Source organism: Hirundo rustica, chromosome 15 (assembly GCF_015227805.2).
Source record: "Hirundo rustica isolate bHirRus1 chromosome 15, bHirRus1.pri.v3, whole genome shotgun sequence".
In the NCBI taxonomy this organism is placed as follows: domain Eukaryota; kingdom Metazoa; phylum Chordata; class Aves; order Passeriformes; family Hirundinidae; genus Hirundo; species Hirundo rustica.
Window position 1 is genome coordinate 9,448,910 of NC_053464.1, and position 25,146 is coordinate 9,474,055.

Consider the following 25,146-nt stretch of genomic DNA (forward strand, 5'->3'; position numbering starts at 1 on the left):
AAAGCCTGATTAAAAACTGTTATAATTTACTTCTGTTGACCATTTTTCTTTAGAAGATCACTTGTAGTCTTTCAGAAACATTTGGAGATCCTGGTTCAACATCTGCTGAGTCAGTTGAGTGTGGTGCTTGGGTGCTCTGGTTGAACTTCAAACGCTTCAACGAAGTTTCAAGGTCCACTTTATTAAGGCATTTAAAAAAGGTAGAATAGATGCTATGAGTGAAGAGTCTTGTAGAAGTAGTTTTGGTATGATTTTCAAGTGGACTGTAGACTGCTGCCTGTGCAGATATGTCAGAATTATTGGGGACAAAAGTCTAGGCTTAATAGTGCCACTGCTTTTACTACCAACCACTTCTTTCAGTGTTCAAGAAATCGTTAAAGCAATGAAGAGTTTACCTGTGAATGGTGTTCTCCGGGTGTTTTGTACTCGCTGCTGCTCTCCATGTCTGTGATACAAAGAAGAATTTCTGAACAGCACTTGAGTTTTCCCACTGTGAGCTGTGTTGGTGGAGCTGCAGTCGCTGTTGCTACAGACTGCTTAACAGAAGTTAAAGCTTGGTATTTCTGGTTGGCCTAAGGCAAATTCAGGATAATTGCAAGTATGTTAACATGAGTCAGATTTTTTCAGTCTTAACACGAAGTTTGTCTCTGTATAATGAAAGCTTGTGCCAGGTAGAGCACTGCTCTGAAGGCACTACCTCTTTGGAGAGGTGTTTAGCAGAGGCTACAGCTGACCACAGTGTCAATGGAAATGGTATGTGCAGGTGAAAAATTGCTATAGGTTTTACTTGTTTAGGAGGTGATGTCTTATTGTTACCTTTTGTGCCATGTTGAGGGGTAGCAGAACTAAAGCATATAGTCCTACTTAATTGTTTCCTAGTCAACAAAAATGTTTCATGTTTAAGCATGACAGGATGAAGTGGAAATCTTAAAAAAATGTTTATTGATAGGAGACAGTGGGAGGTGGTGGATTTAAAAATGAGATTGAGGGTTGAATCCCCGTTAGTCCCTTACATTGTCAAGGAAACTGCTGAATCTCAGACATTTGAGAGTAATAAAACTAAATTGCTTAGATTTTTGAAGTTGTATGGATATGATTTTTTTTCCTTGTTAGGTACTTAGCTGAGAAAAATGGCTTAGTTACTTGAAAATAAAGTACAAAAGATTATGTGTTCAGATTATTTTTCACTGATCTCTGGATGGAATGCAGTGATTTTGCCAGTAAGGGGCAGAGAGAACAGCTTAGAAAGGGCAACGTAACATTTCAGCAGATTTAGTTGAAACAGTTGGGGAAAGTTTAAATAGGAAGAATGTATTTATTCAAATGAGTTTTTGATCAGAATGCGAGGAGGTCTGCCTGGAGCATGAAAAATCTTCCTTTTGTAACATATAACTTATGTCTGTACTTAGAAGAATTTCAGCAGTTGTTGAATGTGCTCAGTTTTGAAAGTACGGTGAAGCAGATTTGGTATGACTGCTGATGGTCCTTTGCCAAGCAAAGAATGAGAGACCAGGGGTTTGACCTTACGGTAAGTGGATCCATCCAACAGACTTGTTACCAGTGGGCCAGATAAAAAGCTCTTTTATACCTGAATTAGTGACCTGTCAAGCTAATTGTTTCATGGTGTGGTGGCAGCCAGCAATTCACAAAAGCTGTGTATACACTTTTCTGAGGAATTTGAAAATGCTTCACAGTCTTAAATGAAGCTTTGCTATTCCTTCACCAACAGATTTAATTAGGCACTCTCTCCCTGCCTTCTCAGGCTTCAGGCAATGTGACCAATGGGTCTGTTGATGTAGTGGTGAGAAACTAGAAATAGTAAGAGCAATTCAAGCCTAAGATAGCCAAGCAACAAAATACTGTATTAGCTGTAGTGCATGTCTCTCCAAGTACTGCAGCGCAGTGGTTTCCATAGCAGGTACCACGGTTACTTTTTTTTGAGGCGACTGCAGGAATTTCAAAGGCTTACACAACCTCAGACATCACATTGTGCACAGAGTTGTGCATCCTGAAATCTGTCTTGTTTTGGGTGAATATAAATGCTGCTCAAGCAGTTACTTGATAGATGAGCAATCCTGTGTGGCACTCCGTAGCTGCCTTTGGAGACATTCCTCAGGGAAGGAAAATTGCTTTCAAATCTGGAAGTTGCTCCACCTCCTCAGTGTGCAACCGATCTTGGAAAATGAATAAATAGAAAGCTTCTGCAATAAATACTGTTCTGAAATCTAACTCCAGAGTTGTGTCAGGCAGGGGTGGGGGAAGGGGAAAAATCAACTTTGCCTTGCTTCTTCTGAAAATTACATTGTGTGCTTTAGAAACAGCCAGCAATCCTAAGTAACAGCTAATGCTCTTCACTAATGAGTGCAGTGCTGTGAGCAGATCCCTTATTGCCAAGAGTAGATGTTACTGGAAATTTGTGACAGAAAGCCTGTCTGAGCCCCAGCTGTTTTGCTGGGAACACTGTAGGTCTGATGAGCTGTGCCTGAATATTGAGCAGGATTTGGGGGTATTGCTGGCGGCTGACCACAGGGTTTGGGCTCCAGGACCCCCCTGCAGCTGCTCAGCGACATTCCTGTCAATTTTCCGTGCTGCTACTCGAAATGGATCTGACAGGAATGTCTGCTACTACTCTGCTGTGTTTGCTTTTCACGTCTATTTTCCAAGATCTGTCCTAGGAAAAAATGTAGATACCTGCCAGCCAACCACTTCCCCTTCCCAGTAACTGGAGGTGACTGGGGAAACACAGCCCTTCTGTAAGGGTAAAGCTGAAACACATTGCTACTGTCTTACTATTTTTTCCTTCTCATACCATTTCAAAAGCTGAAGGAATCAGTGGTTTTTGCCTCTTCCTCACACAGAATGTGATGAAATGATCTCTGCTTTCAGGAAGAGTTGCCTCATCCTTGTTTTGAGTTGCTTGGATCCTCAATCTGAATGAAGTCTAGACTGGCAGGACCACATGTGTGGTTAGTCCAGTTGTTCACAGGGACTACTGGGAATCGTGTACCAGTGGCAGATGAAGTGTTCCTGCTTTCCTTTTCATCCACACATACTCCTTGGATTGGTTGAGAGAAAGAGTCCTGTCCTGACTGACAGGGAAGTTGACAGAGAAGTATTTGTTCTTCTCCTGTCAGTAGTTTAAGCTTTGCCACATGTTCTACAGAGCTGCTGGGAGTCATCCCCAACACACTGAAGTGACCACAGAACCCAGTCCTGAGCAGTGGCTGCAGTACTTCAGGCAATCCAGATTCCCAATCTGGGCTCCCACTTGTTCCACCCATTTTCCATCAGCAGTCTGAGCAGGTCACTCTCCTGTGCTGGTCATCCAAGAGTTGCTTAAAGATAAAGTGTTTTTTAATTCCTGTCAGTGTTGTTTGTATGCTTGGCTCAATCAGAAATGAGCTGTGCTGTCATAGAAATTAGTCATGGGACCACACAGTCCCTTTCCATTCAATTCTTTGTATAATTCTGTCTAGTAATATGCTGCAGTTGTATTGGGCAAAACCATAAATGCCCCAAGTTAAAAGGTACATCCTGCTACTATTGTGTGGCTTAAAAGATGTTACTTGTGGAAAGCTACTGCGTCTACACATTTTAATTTCAGAATTTTCTCTTTTTGCTGCAGGCAAGCAAAATCCACTGCTCTTTTGCTGTCCTTTCTTTGCTCTGTACTGGATGAAGGGTTTCAGCTAAAGACATGCTATCTCTAATGTGCCACAGATACGCTGTGTATAGCTGGCATGCTGATCTGTTCCTTTCACCTCCTAGACAGTGTTGAGGGGGAGCCCTGATTTCCTTCCCAGGACTCCCACTTGCAAAGTGGCTGTTGTTCTGCATTGCAAGTGGATACATAATGTGCTATCGGCTGTGGTCTCCCCACGTGTTATTGCTGCATCATTCTCTTCCTCAGGGGGTGCTAAAATTTTTGTGACCTGATTCTTGCCGTGAAAGTGTACAAAAGAAATTCATAATTTGCAGACTTCCACTTTGCAAAGACTAAATTTGTGTTAGTGCATACTGTAAGTATAATATACTCTAAGCAAAGGCTTTCAAATGCAAACACCAGAGAAAATTTGTTTGATTTCGGCTATGGCACTACATGAGTTCCCTGTTTGTTTCTCCAGTTTTGCACATACAAATGCTCTACACAGAGAAAATTCCCAGAATTATTTATCTATGAGATCCTGCCTCACAGCATACATAAGGAGGAGGGGGGAAAAAATTTTTTTTCTGTTTGACAGTATTTTGTTGGTTTGATGCAGCGTAAAGAAAAGGCTTAAGGACGCTTCCTTTTGGAAGAGTGATTTCTGTATTTATAATTGTGGTATTACTACACCAAGCTGATTCTGATCACCCTTCCTCATTATTTGCTGTGCAGAAAAGAAATCTGATGCAATCATTTTGTTAAAAAGCTGAAAGCAGAATAAGAAAAGTTTAAGGCAGTATAAATGCCCCCCTTGTCCCTAAGCCAGCAGGACAATACAGGACTGAGCATTTTTACTTACAGTGCTTGGCACTGTGCAGCATTGCGTTTGTCCCACGTTACTTTGATGTTACTGTTTTCCGTGTTGGAAGAGCACTGTGGTGTTGAGAAGTGATAGTGTGAGAGTGTGTAGCTGTAACACTGCAATCAGAATGGTGATTCAACAGAATTCCTGAATAATGGTTGGTAACTGATGGTGATGAAGGCACATGTTATGTTATTTCCTGTATCTGTGCTAATCTGTTCCTAGCCCTCTCTGAAACACACACTACTACAAGTGTGGCCAACATCTCCCTTTTTAATTTCCACATTAGCTGGCATAAAATTTTTCTGCACTTTTAAATATGCATGGATATGCATATTTTAACACTTTATATTATTAATGCAAGTATTAATGTATTTGGGTAAGAGACTTAGAATGTTAAGTTAAACTCAGCTTTCTTTTCATATTCAGTAATTTGTATTTACATATTTTAGAAAGAAAAGTTGGCCTAGAAGCATCTTCTGATCTTGAAGCAAGAGTAGAGTGACTTCAAAAGAAAAATGCTTCTGAAAGGAAATCCATGCTTATCTATTATTAATATCAGGTTGAACTACTTTTAGTATTTAGAGAATACAGCCTCTGAGGGTGGGGTTTTGGGGCTGAGATAAGCTGGTTTTAGGGCTGGCTGACCTCAAGGGGATTGCTGTCCACCGTACCTTTGTGCTGCCAGGGGTTTCTGCTGTGCCTGTTTTTTGTCTTGGGCAATTCTGTGATCCCTTGGTGAAACCATCTGTCCTGCTAAATTGGGGAAAAAAAAACAACTCAGAAAAACCAGGGTTTAGGCATCAAATGGCAAAACAGTGCAAGAATATAGAGGAGCAGGTACCAAGTCATTGCCTGTGAAATCTTCCTCAGACCTTGTCCCTGTGTGCTTTTTCTTCTTTCTCTCAAAGTGATGCTCCTTTATGTGATTGAAAGTGGTTCTTTGATTTTGTTGCTGCAAAACACTTGGTTTCCTAATGGAAATACATAAAAACGCTGAAAGAAGATACACTATGGAATTAAAGGGGGTAAGTATAATATCATCTTGACCTTCAGTACTGCCTGATAATGAAAATAAAGAGCATGGACAGTAAAAAAGGAATACTCATTAAATTAAACACACCCTCCCTTCTAATGGCCAGTATCTGTGTCAGAGGCCTAATTAGAAGCTAAAAAGCGAGGGAGGTGCCTCTCCAGTTTCTGTGGGTATATCTGTATAGGAAGTTGCTGTAGAGCACCTCTGTGTGCTTTGGTGCCGTTAAGAAGGGCAGCTCATCGCTCCCAGGCAGGATTAGCAGCTCATGCGAGGGCTCTGCGGAGCCTTTACGCTCCCTGTTCCCCTGCACAGCTGTCGGTCTGGGAAGACACATCTGCTGTTCCTGCTGACTCCTCTTCCTTTTGTACTCATACACAGGAACATTTGCAGATACCGTGGCAGGGCATGACTGTTGTGATATCTGAAATAAGGTGGTTTTTGGGAAGCAGGTAAAATTTTCCTTCCCTCCAAATCAGTGTTACCCGGAGCCTGGTTTTGCACAGTTTTGCAGTTGCCTACTTTCTGTTTGACTAGAGAGACTAACACATTAACAAATTATGTAGGGCTATTTCTGGGCGGAACAAAAGCACAATCTTGCCTTATTTGAAGCAGTTCTTATGGATTGTAAGAAATACTATTTGTATTTTTACAAGAGATGATTTCACACTTGATGGTACTGTCACCCTGCTGGACCTTTTCTAAGTAGAACAAAAATGTATTTCATATTTCCAATTTTCTCTGCTTTTGTCCATTTTAAAGAAACCTGCACAAATGTGTACCACTGATATAATAAACTTGCTTTGCAGCAGAAGTAAAAGGAAAAGAATCTCGAAGTTGTAGCAGGTCAGAAGGAAACTATTTCCTCTAAATTCCTGAAAATATATTTTTATGTGGTAATAGTATTAATATTTTTAGAGTTCCCCCCCTCCTATTATTAGAAGCACAAAATAATATCTTTACTGTAACTTTCCTCCAAAGTATGTCTTTATCCTAGAGGAAAAAAAATGTTTTCAGGAACATCTTGTAATGGTGTGATTTCCAGCAGCTAAACAATGAGAATGGTGGATGTGCGTTGGAGGTTCTCTTCTTGGTTTGGCCACTAATGTGATTTCTGGCCACAGAGCCCCTTGTGATTGAAAACTCAAAATAACTCTGCAAGCCATGGATTCTGTCCTAGATTCCTCATACCATCAACTGGTGACTTTTTTGTGTGTGAAAGGATATTGTATACAGGATTATTTCCCCTCTTAATGGAAGTGTCATTGCTCCTCTGCTGGAACATGCTCAGCAGTGACTAAATGGCAGATTCACATAGTGAGGTAGTTAAGGAAGGAGCCAAATCCAGCTGGTTTTACTGATGGAATTTAACGTAGATACAGTTTGTTTCTGCTCTGTGAACTGAATCTATTCAGAAGTATGTCCTCCTACGAAAACTTCTATGGAATTTTTAATAGCCACAAGTGGTTGGAGCATTGTTTATACACTTGGCTGAAAGCTGGAAAATGTTCCTGTAATCAAGTTTAGAAAAAAGGGAGCATGTAGGGGGAAAGGAAGAGAGGATAGCCTGAGAATATCCGTTGAGGCAAATGTTCTGAGACAATCAGATTTGTTCTCAGAGATGAATGTATATTATTTTAAAGGCCAGAAGAAACATGTCTACCCGTTTTGTGTATGGGTGAGGAAAGATTTGTTTAGTTTTAGCCTTGCACTGTGTAAATATCTTTACACTTGCAAGATGTTTCAACTACAGCAAAATTAAATTCCACTTAATTGTTCTTTCCTTGGAATGCAAATACTGAAGACCACTGATTTGGGATGGACACAGAAGAATGAAAATGTTTATCTTCATGAAACCAAGAAGTTAGCTGAGCAATGAGAGTCAGGGTGTTGTATTGCTTTATAAGTGAGGTTACAGAATTAATGTTTTGTCTGTTAGATATTGTTAGATGCTTGCTTTCTGCTGGTTGTGGGTATTTTACTGTGCCTTCTTGAGAGACTGAACTCTGAAGTCTGTTGAAGGGGTCAGGTGAGATTGCTTTAGACTTTGGCTGGTGACTGGCAATTGAAAGGCTAATGAGTGAAGTTAAATACAGGAGTTTTGCTTCTTATAATGCCATTGGAGAGCTGGAAAAGGTTTAAATTTTACTACTGAAAAAGATGAAGGTACCACGATTATGGACTTGGAAAGTACTAGATTTCTGTTTCCTATAATGGGTTTTCACTAACCTGTGGGAATTTTCTTTGCGAGCTGATCCATTGCAGTTCTTTCTCAATCTCTTTAGTTACTTACTGTGGTTTTTTGGTACTTGCTAGCTCAAAAATGCTTCATATTGAGAGTTGTGGGATAATGCTCTTCTTTAGATAACTGTACTTGGGCTGTATGTAGTGGAGAATTATTTAACCAGGCGACATCACAACTGATGGACAATACACTGATTTCTGGGATGAGATGTAGTTTGTTTTCCCTGTCACAGTTAAACAGGACTGTATTAAAAGTGTGTTCCATTAAGTGTTACATTACAGGATATTCATTTAAGTACATATAGTTCAGTTACAGGAATTGAATTCTGTAAGCCAAGTTGGAATATATTAAATATTTTTTCTATTTTTTTCTGTTGGTAGTAGGAGTAGTATTGCAACATATATGGTGTTGTGTGTTTCTTTCTATTTCACTGAGAATATAATTTGTATTTTCAACAACTGTGTTCTTCATAAATAAAATATCAGTAGTATATTGACTTTCTATTTAGTAGTACCTGAAGTTCTAGAAAAAGGAAATGCTCTCCATGTAAGCTAAAAGATTTCGCAAAAACTACTTACATTAGAACATTCTTTATTTGAAGATTAGAAGATAGCATGAAAGAATGCTGTAGCTTGTTCACTGTACTGAAATGCTTTTGTTCTTTTTTTGGTATTTAAATGTTCATGCTAACTCCTCCCATCCTGTCTACTTCGTGTTTAGATTGGTGAAAGAAAAACACCCCCCAGAAGTGACTCGGAGAGTACAGCTAGAAAATTTGTTTTACAGAACAAGTACATTAGGGGTGCTCCATGAATTGTACTGTGTGGAGAATTATGTGAACATGTGATTTGAAAAAGAAGTGTTTACTGGAGGCAAAAGGCTGGCGTGGGGTGGTCTTGCATCTCTTAGGATGTACCTGCAGTGTTTGCTTAGGACTGTAAAGATGTTTTAATCCACCATTGTGTGTTGCCCTCCTATGTTAATATTTCAAAAGCCTTCATTGAAACACAGAAATACTGTTGGCATTTGTTTTAAGACACAGAGTTGAACCAGCAGGGACAGTAGCCATAAAGTCCCATGGCCTCCTGGAGCAGACACCTTCCAGGCTGTAATGCCACACAAAGTCTCCTCTGGAACTTTTCTTTGGTGCACTGATTTTCCCACTGATACATTTTCTACAGCATAAAGAGCAGCACTGGAGAAGGGAGGCAGTGATGGACAACCAGTAGAAGGATGATAATGAGGCAAACATCTTCATGTCACACAGAGGCCAATTCATGTGACTGCAGGACAGTGCCTTTGGGAGTGATCCTGGCGAGTCAATCATCCCTCCCCTGTGCTGGTAGTGTGAGGGGAAGGAGATTACTGTCTATACCAAGAGTTTCTAGAGGTTGAGCAGCGCCGTAACTCCCACTCAGTTACATCCTGAATATTCTATTCTTGTCAAAAGATACTGAAATATTTTGGCTCTGATATTTAAATATCGTTATTTAAAGATACGTTTATGTCCGGTTTTATCTAAGTGCTCTCCAAGTGCAGAATCTGTTTTTCCAGCAGACTGCTTGTCTTGTATCTGGCAGATAAATACTTGATTTTATTTCCTAATGCAAAATGTAGTCTGACTCCATTTAGCTTTTTTTCCTTTCTGTCTAACAGCATCATTAATTATGCTGTGAGGCTTGTCTCTACTCTGGCTGTGATCAGAGGAGAGGAAGACGCAGCAGACAGTATTTGGGTGCTGTAGGAAAACACTGAGGTGTTTGATTTCTCTTTTTTTGTAGGTTGCTTGAGCATAGAAAACTGTTACAATTCATGTTGATTCCAAAAAAGCAATTTCACTTCTTTCAGATATTCTAAACCTGTCCCAAGGAGCTGAGTAGAGTAGAACCAAGCAGAGTACTCTGCATAGTAGAGTAAGAGAGAAGACACTGTAGTACAACTCACTGGTGTGCAGATTTGGGAAGGGTTTGTGGTAGTAGCTAATCCAGAGGTTTTGTAACTCAGCGTGAAGGAAAAGCAACACCATCTATGAATTCTAAATATTTATTGCTTCAAGATGATTTTCTGTTTGGGGCTTGATTAGTTGCCAGGGAAGGTGAGAGTTACCAAAATGTCTTGCTGCAGCAGAGAGTTAAAAATTTAGCATCTCTTACTAATACTCCTACTGTAAAGCTGCTGTGTAATTTCATTTACAGTACTGCAGAAATGCTTTAAGGATATCAGACTGTGCTTCCTCACTAAGAGAGTGGTTATATATGGTTTGCCTTTTTTGTAATCAACATTGGGTAACAGTATTAATTTTTTTGTCAGTGCTCAGTTAACTAGTTGGAAAATTTGTGGTGTGTTTATGTACACAGTGTGTGTATAGTCATTAATTCTCTGTGGTTTAGGATCTTGGAGTAAACATGTAAGACAAAGATGTGATGTAGGGATGTGTATTTATAAAGTTTGATGTAAAAAGAATCCTACCACTGTTTGCATGCAAGAAATTTTTAGGCGTGGGTGGCTTTCTGATGAGATGAAGAGAATAAGCAGGTAAACACACTGAAGTCTGGTATTTGTTCAACAGAAGACTGTCATTTCCTAAACTGAAAGTAATTTAATCATGTTTGTATCTGGAGCAGTTAAATGAAATCATTTGCCATAATTACTTCATGTCTAACAAGGTCTGTCGCCATTTGGATTTTGTTAGGATTCAGATCCTAAAAGGAAAGGAGCTTAACCACTGGATGTTGAAATAATCAATATATTTTGTTATTAGGATTTTAACAGAAGCTCTGTTCCAAATGTGTGTTTAAAACTCTCCTCTCAAGCTGAGCTTTTCTTTGTAGTCCTGTTGCTACAGTCTGTTGTGTGTATAGGACATAAAGCAGTGGTCCTGACCATCCTAAATTACTGCATTTGTTGTGTGTTGCTCTTGCATACCTTATTAATTATTTTTGTTGTTCCATTTTACTGGAAGGAAAAGCTGTTCTATAATTAAGGAGCTATTTCCAAGAAAGTGGGTAGTATTAGAACTGTTATTAGAGGATCATTACACAGGAGGTGAATATTTGTAGTTGGTGTCTAGTGCTGTACAAATGAGCAGAGGTAATCTCTGTCCAAAGGAGTTTCTTGCTGGGGAACTTCTGATCGTTCAAGGAAAGCAATGGTTTTATGCTGATGATTTTTGGTGTTTGCTGGTTCTCAGGCAGCGACATAGAATAAGGGTAGGATGAATGACAGACACACATTTACATCCTCAGTAGCAACTGATTTTTATCAGCAGGGTCATATATTTGATTTAGCATGGCCAAGGAGAGGCCTGAAATTGACTTAAATACTACAGTCACCTAAATGATGTTCTGCAAAGCCCATGTTTGTGTTATGTAACTGATTCTGCTGCTGTGTTTGTGTGTCCTGTGCTGGGAAGTATTTGGGGTAAGAGGTGTTTTTTGGGTTGTACTTGCCGGCATCTCTCCCTCCAAAGCAACCAAATGAAGGGGCACTCCTGGCATTAGGGGATGTCTGAAGTCAGCACCGGGATACGCATCTTGTGTGTAGCAGTGGCTATTTGGCTTTTTTCTCTGGAAGATAGTCATATCTTCTGAATCGTAATTAATTTATATGAAGAATTTTGGTGTGTTACTGAAATAATAGGATTATATCTGACTTGAATTTGACAATTAAGCTGTAGAACCAAATCTTGCCACATCATATGATAAGATTCCTTAGATTGTCTGTTTTTCTTTTGAAAGATAGATTCTGTCCATAGTCATCCATTCAATTGCCTTACTTAGGATTTTTATAAATCAGATTACAGTTATATTAGATTTAGGTTTCATTGACGTTGTTTGTTTTGATTTGTTTTGGGTTTTTTCCTGAAAATGATGTAAAAGAATTGTCCTGATGTTTCATAAACTTATTTTTTCTAATCACTTTATTAAGTTTCTGTGATGATGAGATACGTTTGCAAATGCTAAAAAATTGTACATTTTGCTCCATTCCAGTGCCTGATGACCTGTCTATGGAAGAAAGAGAAGAGCTTTTAAATATTCGTCGCAGGAAAAAAGAACTGATTGATGACATTGAGGTAATTGATTTACTGTAAAGATCCTTAGAAGACTCCTTCAATAGATTAAGTTGCAGACCTGAATATGAATTTCAGCTAATGGTTTTAAAAGTATATGAGTGACTTAAACTAAATACTTCTAATAGTGAACAGGATTTATGCATCAATATGTGTGCTTTTAAAAATATTAACTTCAGAATTTATGTAATGAAATATGTGCAGATGTCCACATTTGATTTGTGTAATCAAAAACTCATTAAACAGCAGATTTGGATCCAGGATAGGAGCGAGTGAGAAATGTGGGTAAAGAAATCTTATTAATTGATACTGGCAGCTTGGTCTTGGTGCTTTGGCATGAGCACGCACTGAGAGTGCATGTTCACGTGTTCAACAGTCATTCAGTTGTGATAAAATCGTTAAATGTCTAAGGAAGCTCTAAGGTTGTTCACTTTTCTTCAGGTAAATAATAAATATTAGAAAATAAAACCTAATTTCTCATATTATTATATGATAGATGATTTCAAAAGTTGTTCTAATGTAGGTTAATGTATTGTCCTTCCTTCTTTTGACAGAGATTAAAATTTGAAATTGCTGAGGTTATGACTGAAATTGATAATCTGACTAGTGTAGAAGAAAGGTAAGCAATACCAGCATATGGACATGATTCAGTAAGTCCTTGGAACACATCTTCCAGGAACAGCAAGTAAAAAAATACCTTTCCCATGCTAAACAAATGATGGATTACCTTTATTTAGTCTGTTATAAAGCCTGACTTCATCCCATGCAGGCATGTCATTTGTTTGGATAGACAATATGTTGTAGAGTGTAATGTTTTACTGTACAGTTGATAAGGGTATGGATCTCTGAAGGTGCAATCACTTGGAGGAGTTGAAAATAGTACCGTCATTTTCTCAGTTAAAAAAAGTGAATGTCTTCATTTTGTGACAGAAAATAAAAAGTAGCCAAAACACAAATTAGAAGATCATCTAGAAGTCTTTTTGTAAAAGAGCAACTGTTTCTTCTTTGTCTCTTTATGTAGCAAAACTTCACAAAGAAATAAGCAAATAGCCATGGGAAGGAAGAAATTCAACATGGACCCTAAGAAGGTAGATACTTTTTTGTTTGTTTTTTTTGTCAGGAATCAAGTTTCTGCTTGTAGTACAATCTATGACAAATACTTTCATGTTTTTTTTCCAAGAATTATTTCTGATTATGTAAGCTCCTAGGCCTTACTTGCATGTCCTGTAGCACACTAAGCAGAGGGTTAAACTGGAAGCAGCCATCAGGTCAGGTGCCAGTTGTGTTTCTTTCAATTAAACAAATCCTTGATAATGGAGGTTACTTATCAACAACCAAATATGCCAGGTATTGATTGATCTGGCTTGCTTTGTACCTGATGGAGGTTTTCTATGTTGATATGTCAAATACAATTAAATTTTTTTTGATATGTGGTTGTTAGTGAGACCATACTTCTTTTTCTTTAATGCTCTCCTATTTTTAATCTTTAAAAATACCTTTGCTGTATTTTTTAATTTGTTCTCATGCAGACTTTTATATTTGGATATCTAAACCTGTTTCTGAAAAAGGCATGTGTGAACATCTGTATTTTTGTATATACGTATATATATATAGATGTGTACCTAATTGTGCTTACACAGTTTCAAGAGATCTGCTCTGCATGTAGCCAAGAAGTAATACAGTTCTTTCTGGAGTGCTTCTCTGTTTCTTAAATAGTTTTTAATTTTCTGAAGAGTCTGGGGATCTGCACATTCTCTTACAGACCTCCCCTGCAATATTTAAAAGAGCTTCTTTGACATATTTAACCTTTAGCCATTGCTTTTCATGTTTCATTTTTCTTGCTTTGTTTTATCGTCTTCTAGTGTTTGCAATTGAGATTCCATTTTGAATTGGTGAAGAGTATTCTTTAAGGTTTTTTTGGAAATCATTTAGCATTTGTTTTTCTGTGTTCTTGACATGTTTTCTTTCCGATTGTATCGAATTCAGTTACATTTTTGTGGCTTTTCGGAAATGTTCCAAGTATAGTGATGGCTTCTGTTCTTCAGACTGTTTTCAGTTTGCCAGAAATTCTCAAGTACAAGAACCCTTTCTAAACTGCTGGCCATGTCTTTTATTTTTATTTTCCATTTTGGTGACTGCTTAACTTCTGTTCTGTTGAGAGCAGAATACCCCCAAATATCCTGGTAGTTTCCTGTGGTCCTCCAGCTCTTTCAAGTCCTAGAAGTTTGTGGCAAAGTCACAGGATGATGTCAGATGTTTTCATTCCAGCATTAACTATTTTTTGTTACGGTTCTTGCTGGATGAAATTACTTCTATAAATAGATGCTGTGGCCACATTGCTACCGTAACATAATTTAAATGTGGTGAACAGGCTTAGAGTAGTAATTTCTTAATAATGCCTGTGCTCTGCGGTGGCTGCAGTAGCTGTCTGCTCTAAAGCTGGGTCTTGGTGGTGTTTGCAGCTGCTGTGTTGAGTTACAGACAGCTGAAGTGTACATCCTTCTGGTGCTGGGAAGAGCTACCTGGGCTTCATTGGGAAAAGGGTTTTTTCATGCAGAAAAAGGAGGGAAGATGATCTCTGGATTTGGGAATGCCAGAGAACTCGGGTAATAGTACTTGGGTTGAGCCCACCAAGTTTCCTCCTTTAAAACCAGGTGACAGAGGTCTCATGTTTTCTTGTTAGCAAGAGCATAGTGAGGTAATTTTCCTTTATCACCTCTCTTTGAAGACCATTATGCGTTTGTGTGTGTAGAGCAATTCTTCTTGCCCCCTCTGAAAACAGATGTGTTTTATGTACTTCCACGATGTTGTACCTGGGAGTCTGGGTTTGGTGAGCTCGTGTGGGAAGGGCTGTGATGGTCAAGTTTGTAAAATCCTTCAAGAATCCCTGTGCAGATTCAAAATTGTGCTGGAAATTTGCCTTGCTGAAGTTGGTACTGCCTGTGTTGGGCCCAGGAAATGAATTCTCTGTGCAAAGGGTTTAAATAACTGCAAAATTTATAACTGAGTTACTGTAAAAGTGATGAAATTCAAAGCAGATTTCATTGCAGTGATGTAAAAAAAAAAAAAAAAAAAATCCACGCAGTATTTGTAGTGAATATTGAAACTGCCTGTAGCCATGAGTTTTGTGTGAGTAAGTTAAACTAGTACAGCTGTCATCTGTCTCCTGTCAGTCTACAAAAGAAAATTTGCATCAAGACAAAAGAGTGTAGGAAGTGATGGGGGGTTGCTTGGCCTATTTTGCCATTTATTCTAGACGCTGAAGTTGTTGTCCCAGACAAATTACTTTTCCTGTCTGTTTGACTTCTGGGTCTTTACCATTTTAGGAAAAATTAAAAAAAGAAAATCCAGGAAAAGAAAAATTAAATTGATTTTTGCAGTATGGTAAAGTGTCTACTTCTATGCAGAGAAATTTGTTTTTCATATTTCAAATCGTGTCCAATATCAGTAACTTGTACAACTTCAAAAAACACATTCAGATCAGTCTGTTTATACTAAGCATGAATGATATGAACCAAGGGAATCTACCATTTCTGGTATCAGAGGAAGGATTCTCTTTTGATTGTCAGAGATAGAGCTTTTTGTATAACTCGGGATGGGAAAAAGCACTGTGTTTTCTAGTCAAACATTGTACAAATAAGCTTTGAAGGGATCAATTTTGAGGAAAGCTCAGCAATTTCTGGTTCAAGATATAATGGATATATTCTTTGTAAAGAAATCATGTCTGTTGTGAAATGACTTTTCAATATATTAAGTTGTTGGAGTACCAGCCTGGCACTGAAAGTTTTCAGGTGACAATGAAATTGTTCTGAGACAATTGCGTTCCAGACTTTCTAAAGGAAGCTTCAAACTTTATAACATCATCCTTTACTTTCCCTGTTAAATTAGGTGAGAAAACTGACCTTTTTTTTTTGTCAAGCAGGTAACCATTTCATTATTAAAAACTTGAATTAATCATAAAGAAGGATAATAACTTTTTTGAATGTTTCTAGATGGCCATCTGTGCTATTAAAAAATGTGATTTTTTTTTTTCAATTGTAATGAAATAAATAATATTCCACTTGCAGAAATTGAAAAACTAGTATGCTTGTGTTATCGTGATACGCAAAGCAGTCACACGAGACGAGAGATTTTCGCAGGGCAGAGACTTCTCCGATCCAGCTCAAGCTGAGTCAGGGCAGACAGAGAGCCTCCTTGTTTATTTTTTACTTTTTATACATTTGTGGGTCTGGCTGGAGATTGGCTTTTGGAGTTTTCACCTCTCAAGCCAACTGGCCAGACCAGCCGTCAGTTACAATTGTTTTCAGGTTAGAAATATGCAAACAAAGGACAGAGAATGAAAAACAAAGGATTTGTTTATGTTACATCTGTGAGAAAAAGGTAGAAACTGCTCCTAATATTGTACAGTAACTAAAAGGTCTGACTCTATTTTATGAAAATTCAAAAGGCTTTAAAAAACTCAGAAAAACCAGGGTAACATGCTTGAAATTCTGAAATAGTCTAGTAGAGGATATTAGTAATAACTTATAAACTCTCTTTTGGAATATATATATTTGGAATCCAAGATATTAAGGCTACTAAAGTTTCTATTTCTAGTTTTCCCAACAGCATGTTGTTAGAGTTTGAAGAACTGAGCAGAGTAGCAGCATCTATGTTGGGGTCTGTGGGCTGTACAGAGGATGGTTCTCTCTGCATGACCTGCTCAGTGTTGGAACAACATCCCTGCCGTGCTTTCAGAATCTCTGTATAACTCTTAGTCTCCTTTCTTTGCCGCTTTCCAGAGGAGTCTCTGGGCTTCCCTAGCGTGTGCCAGTTGTAGGGCAGTAATTTATGGAGGAATAGGAGTCCTGGGGCTTGATCAAGTACCCTCTGGGGGACAGGGTAAGACTCTCCACCTGCCTTTGGTGGCAGCTGACTGAGCAGCCCTTTGTGAGTAGTGTAGCTCCAGTCCTTTGTGAATAGTTTCGTTCCAGTGCAGCCGGAATTCACTGATAATCCCAATGTCAGCAGAAACCCTTCTAAACCGGTTTCGGTATCTTCAGCTCTCACTTCTACTGCAAGTAGTGGCTTGATGTATTGGGTTGCAGTTTGTAGATTATACCAGATGCTTTATTTTGTGTCATGGTGGTAATTAAATTGTTTCTACGTACCTCTTCATTATATGATTTTGCAGATTACGGCTCTGCAGACTGATGCAATGTTGGGAACAGGCCAGCTCACACATTAGCTCCAAAGAGCAACATGCAATCATTATTCAATTAATATTTGATCTTTCAAATCAAATATTGAGGGTTGAGGGATTCAAACTGCCACCTAGTACTTCTAGCCTTAAAAACATGTTCTCATTTTCATCTTAAAACCGGTACTAAATATTGCTCATCTAACTGAAAAACATTCGTTTACCATTTTAATAAAAAGAAATAAAAATCTGTAGATAATGTAACTCTTAATGTGCTATGTATATGTCTGTGTCAGTATATTAATACCAAATGTTAAGAGTGATATTTACTTAAATGCTTGTGGAAGAAGACATAACATTCCTTTTCCTCTGGAATTGCTCTTCCTAGGGAATACAGTTTCTGATAGAAAATGACCTCCTGCATAACACTGCAGAAGACATTGCACAGTTCCTTTATAAAGGAGAAGGATTAAATAAAACGGTAATTGGAGATTACCTCGGTGAAAGGTAAAGTAAAACTATTGGAACTTTGCTCTTGAGCTTACAAAGCACTTTTAGAGGTTTTGAGTAGTTCCTTTCCCCTTCACAGGCTGCAGGACGGAACTGCTTTTGAGTACTCTGAGATCCATAAAAGCTACAGTGGGGATGTAAAACTGCTACAGTATTGTGATAAGTTTTCTTCCTGTTAGGTTGGTATTTTTAAATGGGTGCATTATGGAATGATATTTAATTAACTATAATTTAGTATTTTGAGTAAACCAGAACATTTGTCTGTAGTGCAGAATTCAATACCATGAGCTTTTGGAATATCAGAGTTGTGTTGTACCTCTCCTGGTAACTCTTAGTACCGTGTCCAGAGGAGGAGTGATTTACAGTCAGTCAATAATTAGACAGTAAAGAAATGACTTATTAAAACAGGTACTTCAGGGACCGTAGTTCCAGGCAGGTTTTGTTGTTGTCCCTTCCCTGCACACACACAGGTCCCATTGCTAAGCAGGTGTCTCCAAGGGCAGCTGCACCCTGTCCTTATCAATCCTGCTACAATAAACATGCAGCATGCATATTTATGCACGCTATTGCAAAACACAGGGTGCAAATGGCTTCCATTGCTGTGTAACCCAGGAATGGATTTTCAAAAGGCAGCTGAGCGAGGCAGCAGGGGTTGGAGTGTGTGTATGTGCGTGCTGGCACACGTTCCAGTGCCACTTTGGGAGCTCTCAAAGGTGGCTCATTTAGGATGTGCTCCTGTGGTGATGGTTGTGGCAGGTCCCTTCTGAGACACTCTTCGGTCTGGTTCCAGCAGCAACACCACGGGTTTTGCTCAGCAGTTTCCTCTTGGCTTTCATAGGCTCAGTGAAAGTTTTTGCTGTTAGGAGCATTTTGAAAATAGATCTTTGTTATGAAGTCCCTATGCAGAATATGTAGATGTGTCAACAGTTTTTATACAACAGAATTATGTCTGAGGACATTCTCTCATGCTTTGCTACCCCCTCTCGGGGGCCCATCATAAATTACTTCTGTATTCTAGCTAAATATAGCTGAAGACAAGACCAGGTTAGTCAAGAGACTGAAATATTTATATAACATTCTGCCATAAAGAGAGAGAGAGTCTGTATTACTGACTTTTATAGTCTTACAGCATTCAGCAAACTGGAAAAAGTGAATGGTGAAATGGAATAAAATATTACTTAAAAAATAGAGTAAAAATTATAATAAATAAAAGATTAATTTAATCTTAAAGAGTTATGGTTTCTCTCTGTGTGGGTAAGTATTTAAGTGGTTTCCTGTAGCATTTGTGTTACTTGTCTTGTGTCTTTGGAGGTGTCCCCAGCAGAAGCGCTGCATACCTATCAACAAATAATTTGCTTAAAGTGAAAACATACTCCTCTGGAGTGTTCTTGTTTATTACACTCTCGTGTCACTTCATTGAAAAGCAGTTGCCCAGCTGAATCGTGCCTTGCTAAATTTCAGAATTGCTTGGATTTGCTGACAGAACTGGTGTGTTTTTCTGTAAACAATGTGGGAACATGCTAATGACTGAAGACTTGGTTTTAAGATATTGACTCCTGAGTGTTGCAGGTTAGTCTGACTGTGCAGTTAGTCAGTAAAGCAGCAGATAATTCCTGCTGGGTGCACACCTCTCTGTGTTCGGGTGGAGGCTGATACGCAGCATTCTGTCTCGGTGAGGTATTTAAAGCACACCCTGAGGATTATAAATCTTTATTCTTCTGGCACAGGAACTCGGTGATGGTGTAGGCCAAGTTCTGTCCATCCACATAGTTTTGTGTTCATTAATGTTTCAATGTTAGAATTTAAACACCCTTGCACCAAACAAAGTATAATTTGGCTCATGATTTGCATACCAATATGAGAGATGGGTGAGGGGAAGCCCGTTCAAAACCTCTTCTGATTTTAGTTAACTTTGTTGTACCAATTCTTGGGACTGGAGTACAGTACATGATAAGTAGTTCTTTTCAAAAGCTGTTCTTGGATACAATCAATGGAAGCATTTTTGTTTCTTATCTTTGTACATAAATTCAGATACTGCTTTAATATTTTCTATTCTTAGAGTAGAAAGAATAGTTTGTTGTATGGCCAAAGAAATTAGTTTTACATTAACCGTTGTTTTAAGAATTCATGACAATTTCTACGGAAGTCTTTTAACTGAATAAATTTCTCAGGTATCCTCCTATGTCAAGGCAAGTACAGTAATAATAAATGTGAAGCAAAGAAGGTATAGCTATTTTTAGGTCATTTAAATAAGCAGTTCTCAGATAGGTTCAAATGTACTGGCTTTTGCTAACCTTCCAGCAAAAGTGGGGAAAGTACTAGTGTTAAATATGAAAATACCTCTCAAATAAATGTGTAGATTATTTCTGATGGCTTTATTTGATCAATATGATTGCTTATTTCCTTATTTATTTTCAGAAGCAAGTAGGGATAACTAACGAGTCATTAAAAGTCAGAATTGTAATTGTCTATTTCCATTTTTGTCTTTTGCAGAGATGAATTTAATATTAAAGTTCTTCAGGCTTTTGTTGAACTCCATGAGTTCGCTGATCTCAATCTTGTACAAGCCTTAAGGTGAGTAAATTCTCTCTGTTTTTTGACCTGAGCTTCCTCTATCAAATTGCATGTTTATATGAGTCACTGTGTTGATTTAGTCGTCAGAAAGCTGCTCTACAGCTCAGCACAACTGTACAAATTACTGTGCAAGTGAGCAGAGACAGCTCTGTGTAACCCTTCTGATGGCTGGTGCGTGTGCTGCCTTTGAGGGGGAGAACTGGTTATTTCAGACAAATGCAAACAACTAAAGCAGCTGTTACTCCTTGGTGTGCCTGCCATATGTGGACATTTGAAGACCTGTTTTCTATCTTAGCACAGAGATAGGTTAAGAAAGAAAGAAACTCTTTACTTAAGTGATGTTCTTCCTCCTTTTTTTCCACCACAACTTCTCCTTCTGGGCAGGGAGGGGGAGAATTCTACTGACTGTAGTCACTGATTATGTTCAGTCACAGAGAGGTAAACTCGGAAACAAGTGATTTCCTTCTGCTTGCCTCAGTTTCCCACTTGTCATGTGAAAGAAAGTGTGATATCTTAATTTATTTTTTTCCCTTGCTACATGAACAGTTCCCTTGATTTATCTGGGATGCTTGCATACTGTGACCTTGTGAGATCCCTTCTCATCTTGGTGAAGATCCATAACAGATTGATCAAATTAAGTTGACTTAGACAGTTCTGCCTGTTTTTTTGCTGCGAGTGACTCCCTTCTGACACCAGATAAATGGAAATGTCCGTGTGATCTTTGTTTCTGGTGCAGTGCCTTGTGATGTGGAGTCAGAACAGCTTTGCTATGGTTGAGTGATGTGGTGATGATAACTTGAGCTGCCTGAGGCTTGGGCCAAAGAAGCCTTTTCTGTGGCTGCTGAAGCTTGTCTGGGAAGCTTCGTATTCCTGTCTCTTACCCAATTTGATGTTAGGTTTGACTTTATTCTTCCTTAGCAGCTGCTACTATTAAATGTTTGTATTTTGGTAGCTTACATAATTCGTGATCTGGGTTGGAACCTTGCACGAGGTGAGTAGAAGACAGTACATAGAGCTGACAAACTAAAGATGGCCTGTGACACTTGAATATAATGTCCTAAAATGAAAACTGATGAAGACAGGAATAAATGGTTGTTCTGTTGGCATCCAAAGTACAGGGAATAGCGAGAACTTGTTTTTTGCATGGCAGAGCATGTAACTTTGCTGGTTTAGATCCTGGTTTAATTCAGATAATTCTTTTGCTACGAGATAAAAGAATAAATGATGAAATTTATTGGAACATTTTAGTGCCACAGTGTGCCAAAATAAATTTGTGAAGACTTCTGTCCTGTATGCATTCCACTGTACCTCTATGTAGAAATAATAAGTTACAAAAGTGATCTCTGTATTTCAGTTTATGCTGCTAAGCAGCAGCAAGATCTGCTGCGTATATTACAAAACTACTGAAATGATGACATGAGTTGTTCTTTTTAAGGCCTAGATCTGATCCTTGTAGGGTGAGTTTACAGTAGACGGGCATCATCTCTCTAAGCAGTGGGGTTTTCTTCTTGTTACCATATTTAAAAGGTTTTGTATGAATTTAAGTAAATACGTTAAGTCTTTCTGCATTCCTTGTTTCTCTCTCCTTATCCCAGAAATATTTTGTATGATGTGTCTTTTTACATTGTGAGTAAAGTCTAGCTGACTGTTCATTGCTTTTTGTAGCCAGGAAACCCAGGGAGGATTGAACTCATTTTTTTTTTCCCCCATAGCATTCTCATGGCAAAAATGGGATGCATACAGAAAATTGTTTACTAGTCTGGAAAAAAGAGAGAGCCTCAGAATATGAACTGCCATATTATCTTGCCTGATAGCATGCAGTGTTGCTGGCTGAGTTACTGGGCTAGCCATCTGTGCATGTTGCTTTATAATAGCTCCTGACTTGTGTGTTGAGAGATTGAGAACATATTTCTAGGACATTCTATATAGACAATGCTGATTTTTTTTTTTTTTCTTTTTGCTTCAGATTATTTGTAATAAATACTTAATATGTAAATACTGGAATGAGTCTAACAACTGTTCTTCCCTTCTGTAGGCAATTTCTGTGGAGCTTCAGACTCCCAGGAGAGGCTCAAAAAATTGACCGTATGATGGAAGCTTTTGCTTCACGCTATTGCCTTTGTAACCCAGGAGTCTTCCAGTCTACAGGTCAGTCACAGGAAACAACAGGAGTTCTTGGGTGTACTTAGATGATCCACATGCAATTTTATTTGTATGTATATACCTGTGTGTGTGTTCGTCTACATCTGATGCAAGTTGGAAGTTAGGGATAAAATAATGCATGAAATGAGAAATACCTGACAACTGAGAAATAGGTCTGTCTAATCCAGGAGGTGCAAGCTTATGGTCAGAATGCATCTTCATTTATAAACATCACAGAACTGCACAGAACGCTCTGGCATTGTTGTTCTGTCTGTTATATACACAAATAGATTGCTCTTGATCACTTAATTTAAGGAACAGATAGGATGGAAAAAGGTTGGTGTAAAGCAGGTCTGTAACAGCTACTGAAAACAAACTGCTGAAGATGCAGGCACGTTTTTTTTTTCTCTCTGTAGCAGGTTTTCATTCTGCTTTTTCTTAAAGAGAATCTTGTATTTGAATTCTGGGAGAATTTACTATAATCTTAACTGTGTCAAGAGGCACGACAGGATTTCCTTTGTTATCTTCTGATATTATCCAGTAGTGCTAGCTACCTTCTGTATGCCAAGGAATTGAGTCAATGTCATTTTCAGTCTTTTTAAATGCAGTCAAATATTATTTTGAAGAGACCATTCTTTCTCTTTGGAGAGAGCTATGGAAGTATTTTGAGTAGGAGGAGGCTGATGGACCAGGTTTATTATAGCATCCACCACTATGATTTAGGCAAAAATCTGTGCAGAGAACATTTTGCCCAACACTTCAGTGTTTCAAGTGAAATGTTAATTTAGGGTGATAGCAATGATTTCATAAGAGTTTCATTTTTGGGGGGATTCTCATACAGTTTTTCTTATACTTGTTTTTTATTTGAATTATAACATTTTTTTTCTCCTTGGGTTTACTTCAACAGCTTGAGGATTTTAGACTCTTATGTACAGTGTTCAGGATTTTTTCCCCGTTTCTTTATCAGTCAGGATGAGCTCTGTACTAATTTTACAGGTTTGTACACACAGCAAGCACATGGGAAGATAAAACCATTTTTCAAATCTGATTTCAGATACATGTTACGTGCTTTCATTTGCCATCATTATGTTGAATACCAGCCTGCACAACCACAACGTGCGAGATAAACCCACAGTGGAGAGGTTTATCTCCATGAATCGTGGAATTAACGAAGGTGGAGACCTTCCAGAGGAATTGCTAAGGGTAAGTTGGGCTGGGTAAGACAAAGCCTGGCTTTGTGGTTTTTTAATAGCAGGCTTAAAATTGTGTACAACAGTTCTCAGGCAAATTTGTCAAGGGAAGTCAAAAGAACATTTTCTAGCTTGTGTAACCATTTGAGTAGCTGAAAAAAGCGTTTTTTGTTGGTCACAGCTACTTTGAGCTAGTTCTCCCTATATCCAACCTTTTGTTGAGAACAGGCTGTTTTAGAGAAAACACCGTGTCTGTCTCTCAGTAGTTTGCTTATGGCAAAATTCTTGTGGAATTGGCTTCTTATGAAAAGAAGTAGTATTTCTATCAAAAAAATAGTAAGAATTATTTTTTTCTTTATTGCCTCTCATTTTTCCCACGTGTCTTGTGAAAAATCAGTAAAAATAACTGCTGTAAGACAGTGTTATGGGCTACACCATTTTCTGAAAACCCAGATTCATTTGGCAAAACTTGTACTAAATTAAACTGATCTTGAAACCTTTGAAATGCTAAAAGCTGCTGTTAAAATAAAATTGTCGTTGCTGGGAGGGCTTAAGAAATTTGTACTGAAGAGAGACTTGCTTGTAGATTAAGTAGTTTAAAATCAAACTTGATCAAAGTAGGAAACCGAGATTGACAGGGGGTGGTCCAGAATTTTATGGACAATATTTCCTGTGCTTTATATACTAGTAGCCTGAGAAGCAGTAAGATATCCTGGTTGCATTTTCTGTTAAGACATTTATTAATGAGGTCTTTTTCCTCTTTTTTTTTTTTTTATTCTTCTAGAATTTATATGAAAGTATTAAGAATGAGCCATTTAAAATTCCAGAGGATGATGGGAATGATCTAACGCATACATTTTTTAATCCAGATAGAGAAGGTTGGCTGCTGAAATTAGGTTAGTCACAAGGGCAGTTCTGCTGCTGTATGTTTGTTCATTGTTAGCATGTTTGCTGCTCCCTGTCTTCCTGCTTTTTTGTGAAGGTAACAGGTTTGACTTTGTATTTAAAAATGTATGAACCAAAATAAGTAGCTCCTTTACGTCCGAAGGCTGTTGCTTCTCATTTTGCATACCCAAATTAGCGATCTTGTTTCAGACTTCGGAGTTTTATTTCTGAGATCTGAGAAATAAAAACTCTGCGTCAAAAAGGAAACACCACATGGTATTTACCACATGCTGTGACTGATAAATAACAACTAAGTCTCCATAAGGTCATTTCAGAAAACTGTGTGAGATGTTTCAACACAGTTTTCTGTGTGCGAAAAAAGGATTTCTCTTCAGATTGTTATTTTTGTATGTCTTTATTTTTCCATATTATTTGTGAGTTTCTCTTGGTTTGGTTTTGGCTATGATTTTTTAATGAGTGGTTTAAATGTGCCTTCTTGTTTTCCTTATGGCCTATGACCTATCACCTTTCTGTTCTGTGACTGGCTGTCTCTGCTTATTCTGCATTAGGAGGTACGTATCTGATCGCTTTCCAGATCCCTCTTCTTCAGTTGCTCATTCTTTTATTTTCTTCCTCCTTCCTCCTGTTTTTTTTTTCTTTTTTTCGTGATTTTTTTTTTTTTTTTTTAAATCAGATTCGTTGTAGCATTTTACTTTCTCACTCAGTGTCACTAACAGTGTCATCAGTGGTGCTCTGAGGGACTGGCATGTCAGTGTCTAACTCACATGCAGGTGTGTTCTGCAAAATAAGA

General features: G+C 38.3%; 1 protein-coding gene across 2 annotated transcripts in view; it reads left to right on the forward strand.

Annotated features, from left to right (window-relative positions):
* The window catches only part of CYTH3 (cytohesin 3), a 49,428-nt gene that overhangs the window by 12,962 nt on the left and 11,320 nt on the right, over positions 1–25,146 (forward strand). Inside the window, exons 2-9 of one of the 2 annotated variants that reach the window (XM_040078893.2) lie at positions 11,776–11,858; positions 12,410–12,474; positions 12,877–12,943; positions 17,423–17,541; positions 20,038–20,118; positions 22,154–22,266; positions 23,315–23,463; positions 24,235–24,346. In XM_040078893.2, coding sequence (XP_039934827.1) covers positions 11,776–11,858; positions 12,410–12,474; positions 12,877–12,943; positions 17,423–17,541; positions 20,038–20,118; positions 22,154–22,266; positions 23,315–23,463; positions 24,235–24,346 — 789 coding nt within the window. Of the gene's footprint in view, positions 1–11,741; positions 11,859–12,409; positions 12,475–12,876; positions 12,944–17,422; positions 17,542–20,037; positions 20,119–22,153; positions 22,267–23,314; positions 23,464–24,234; positions 24,347–25,146 lie in introns of those variants that run through there. The other variant, XM_040078892.2, reaches the window with a different exon arrangement.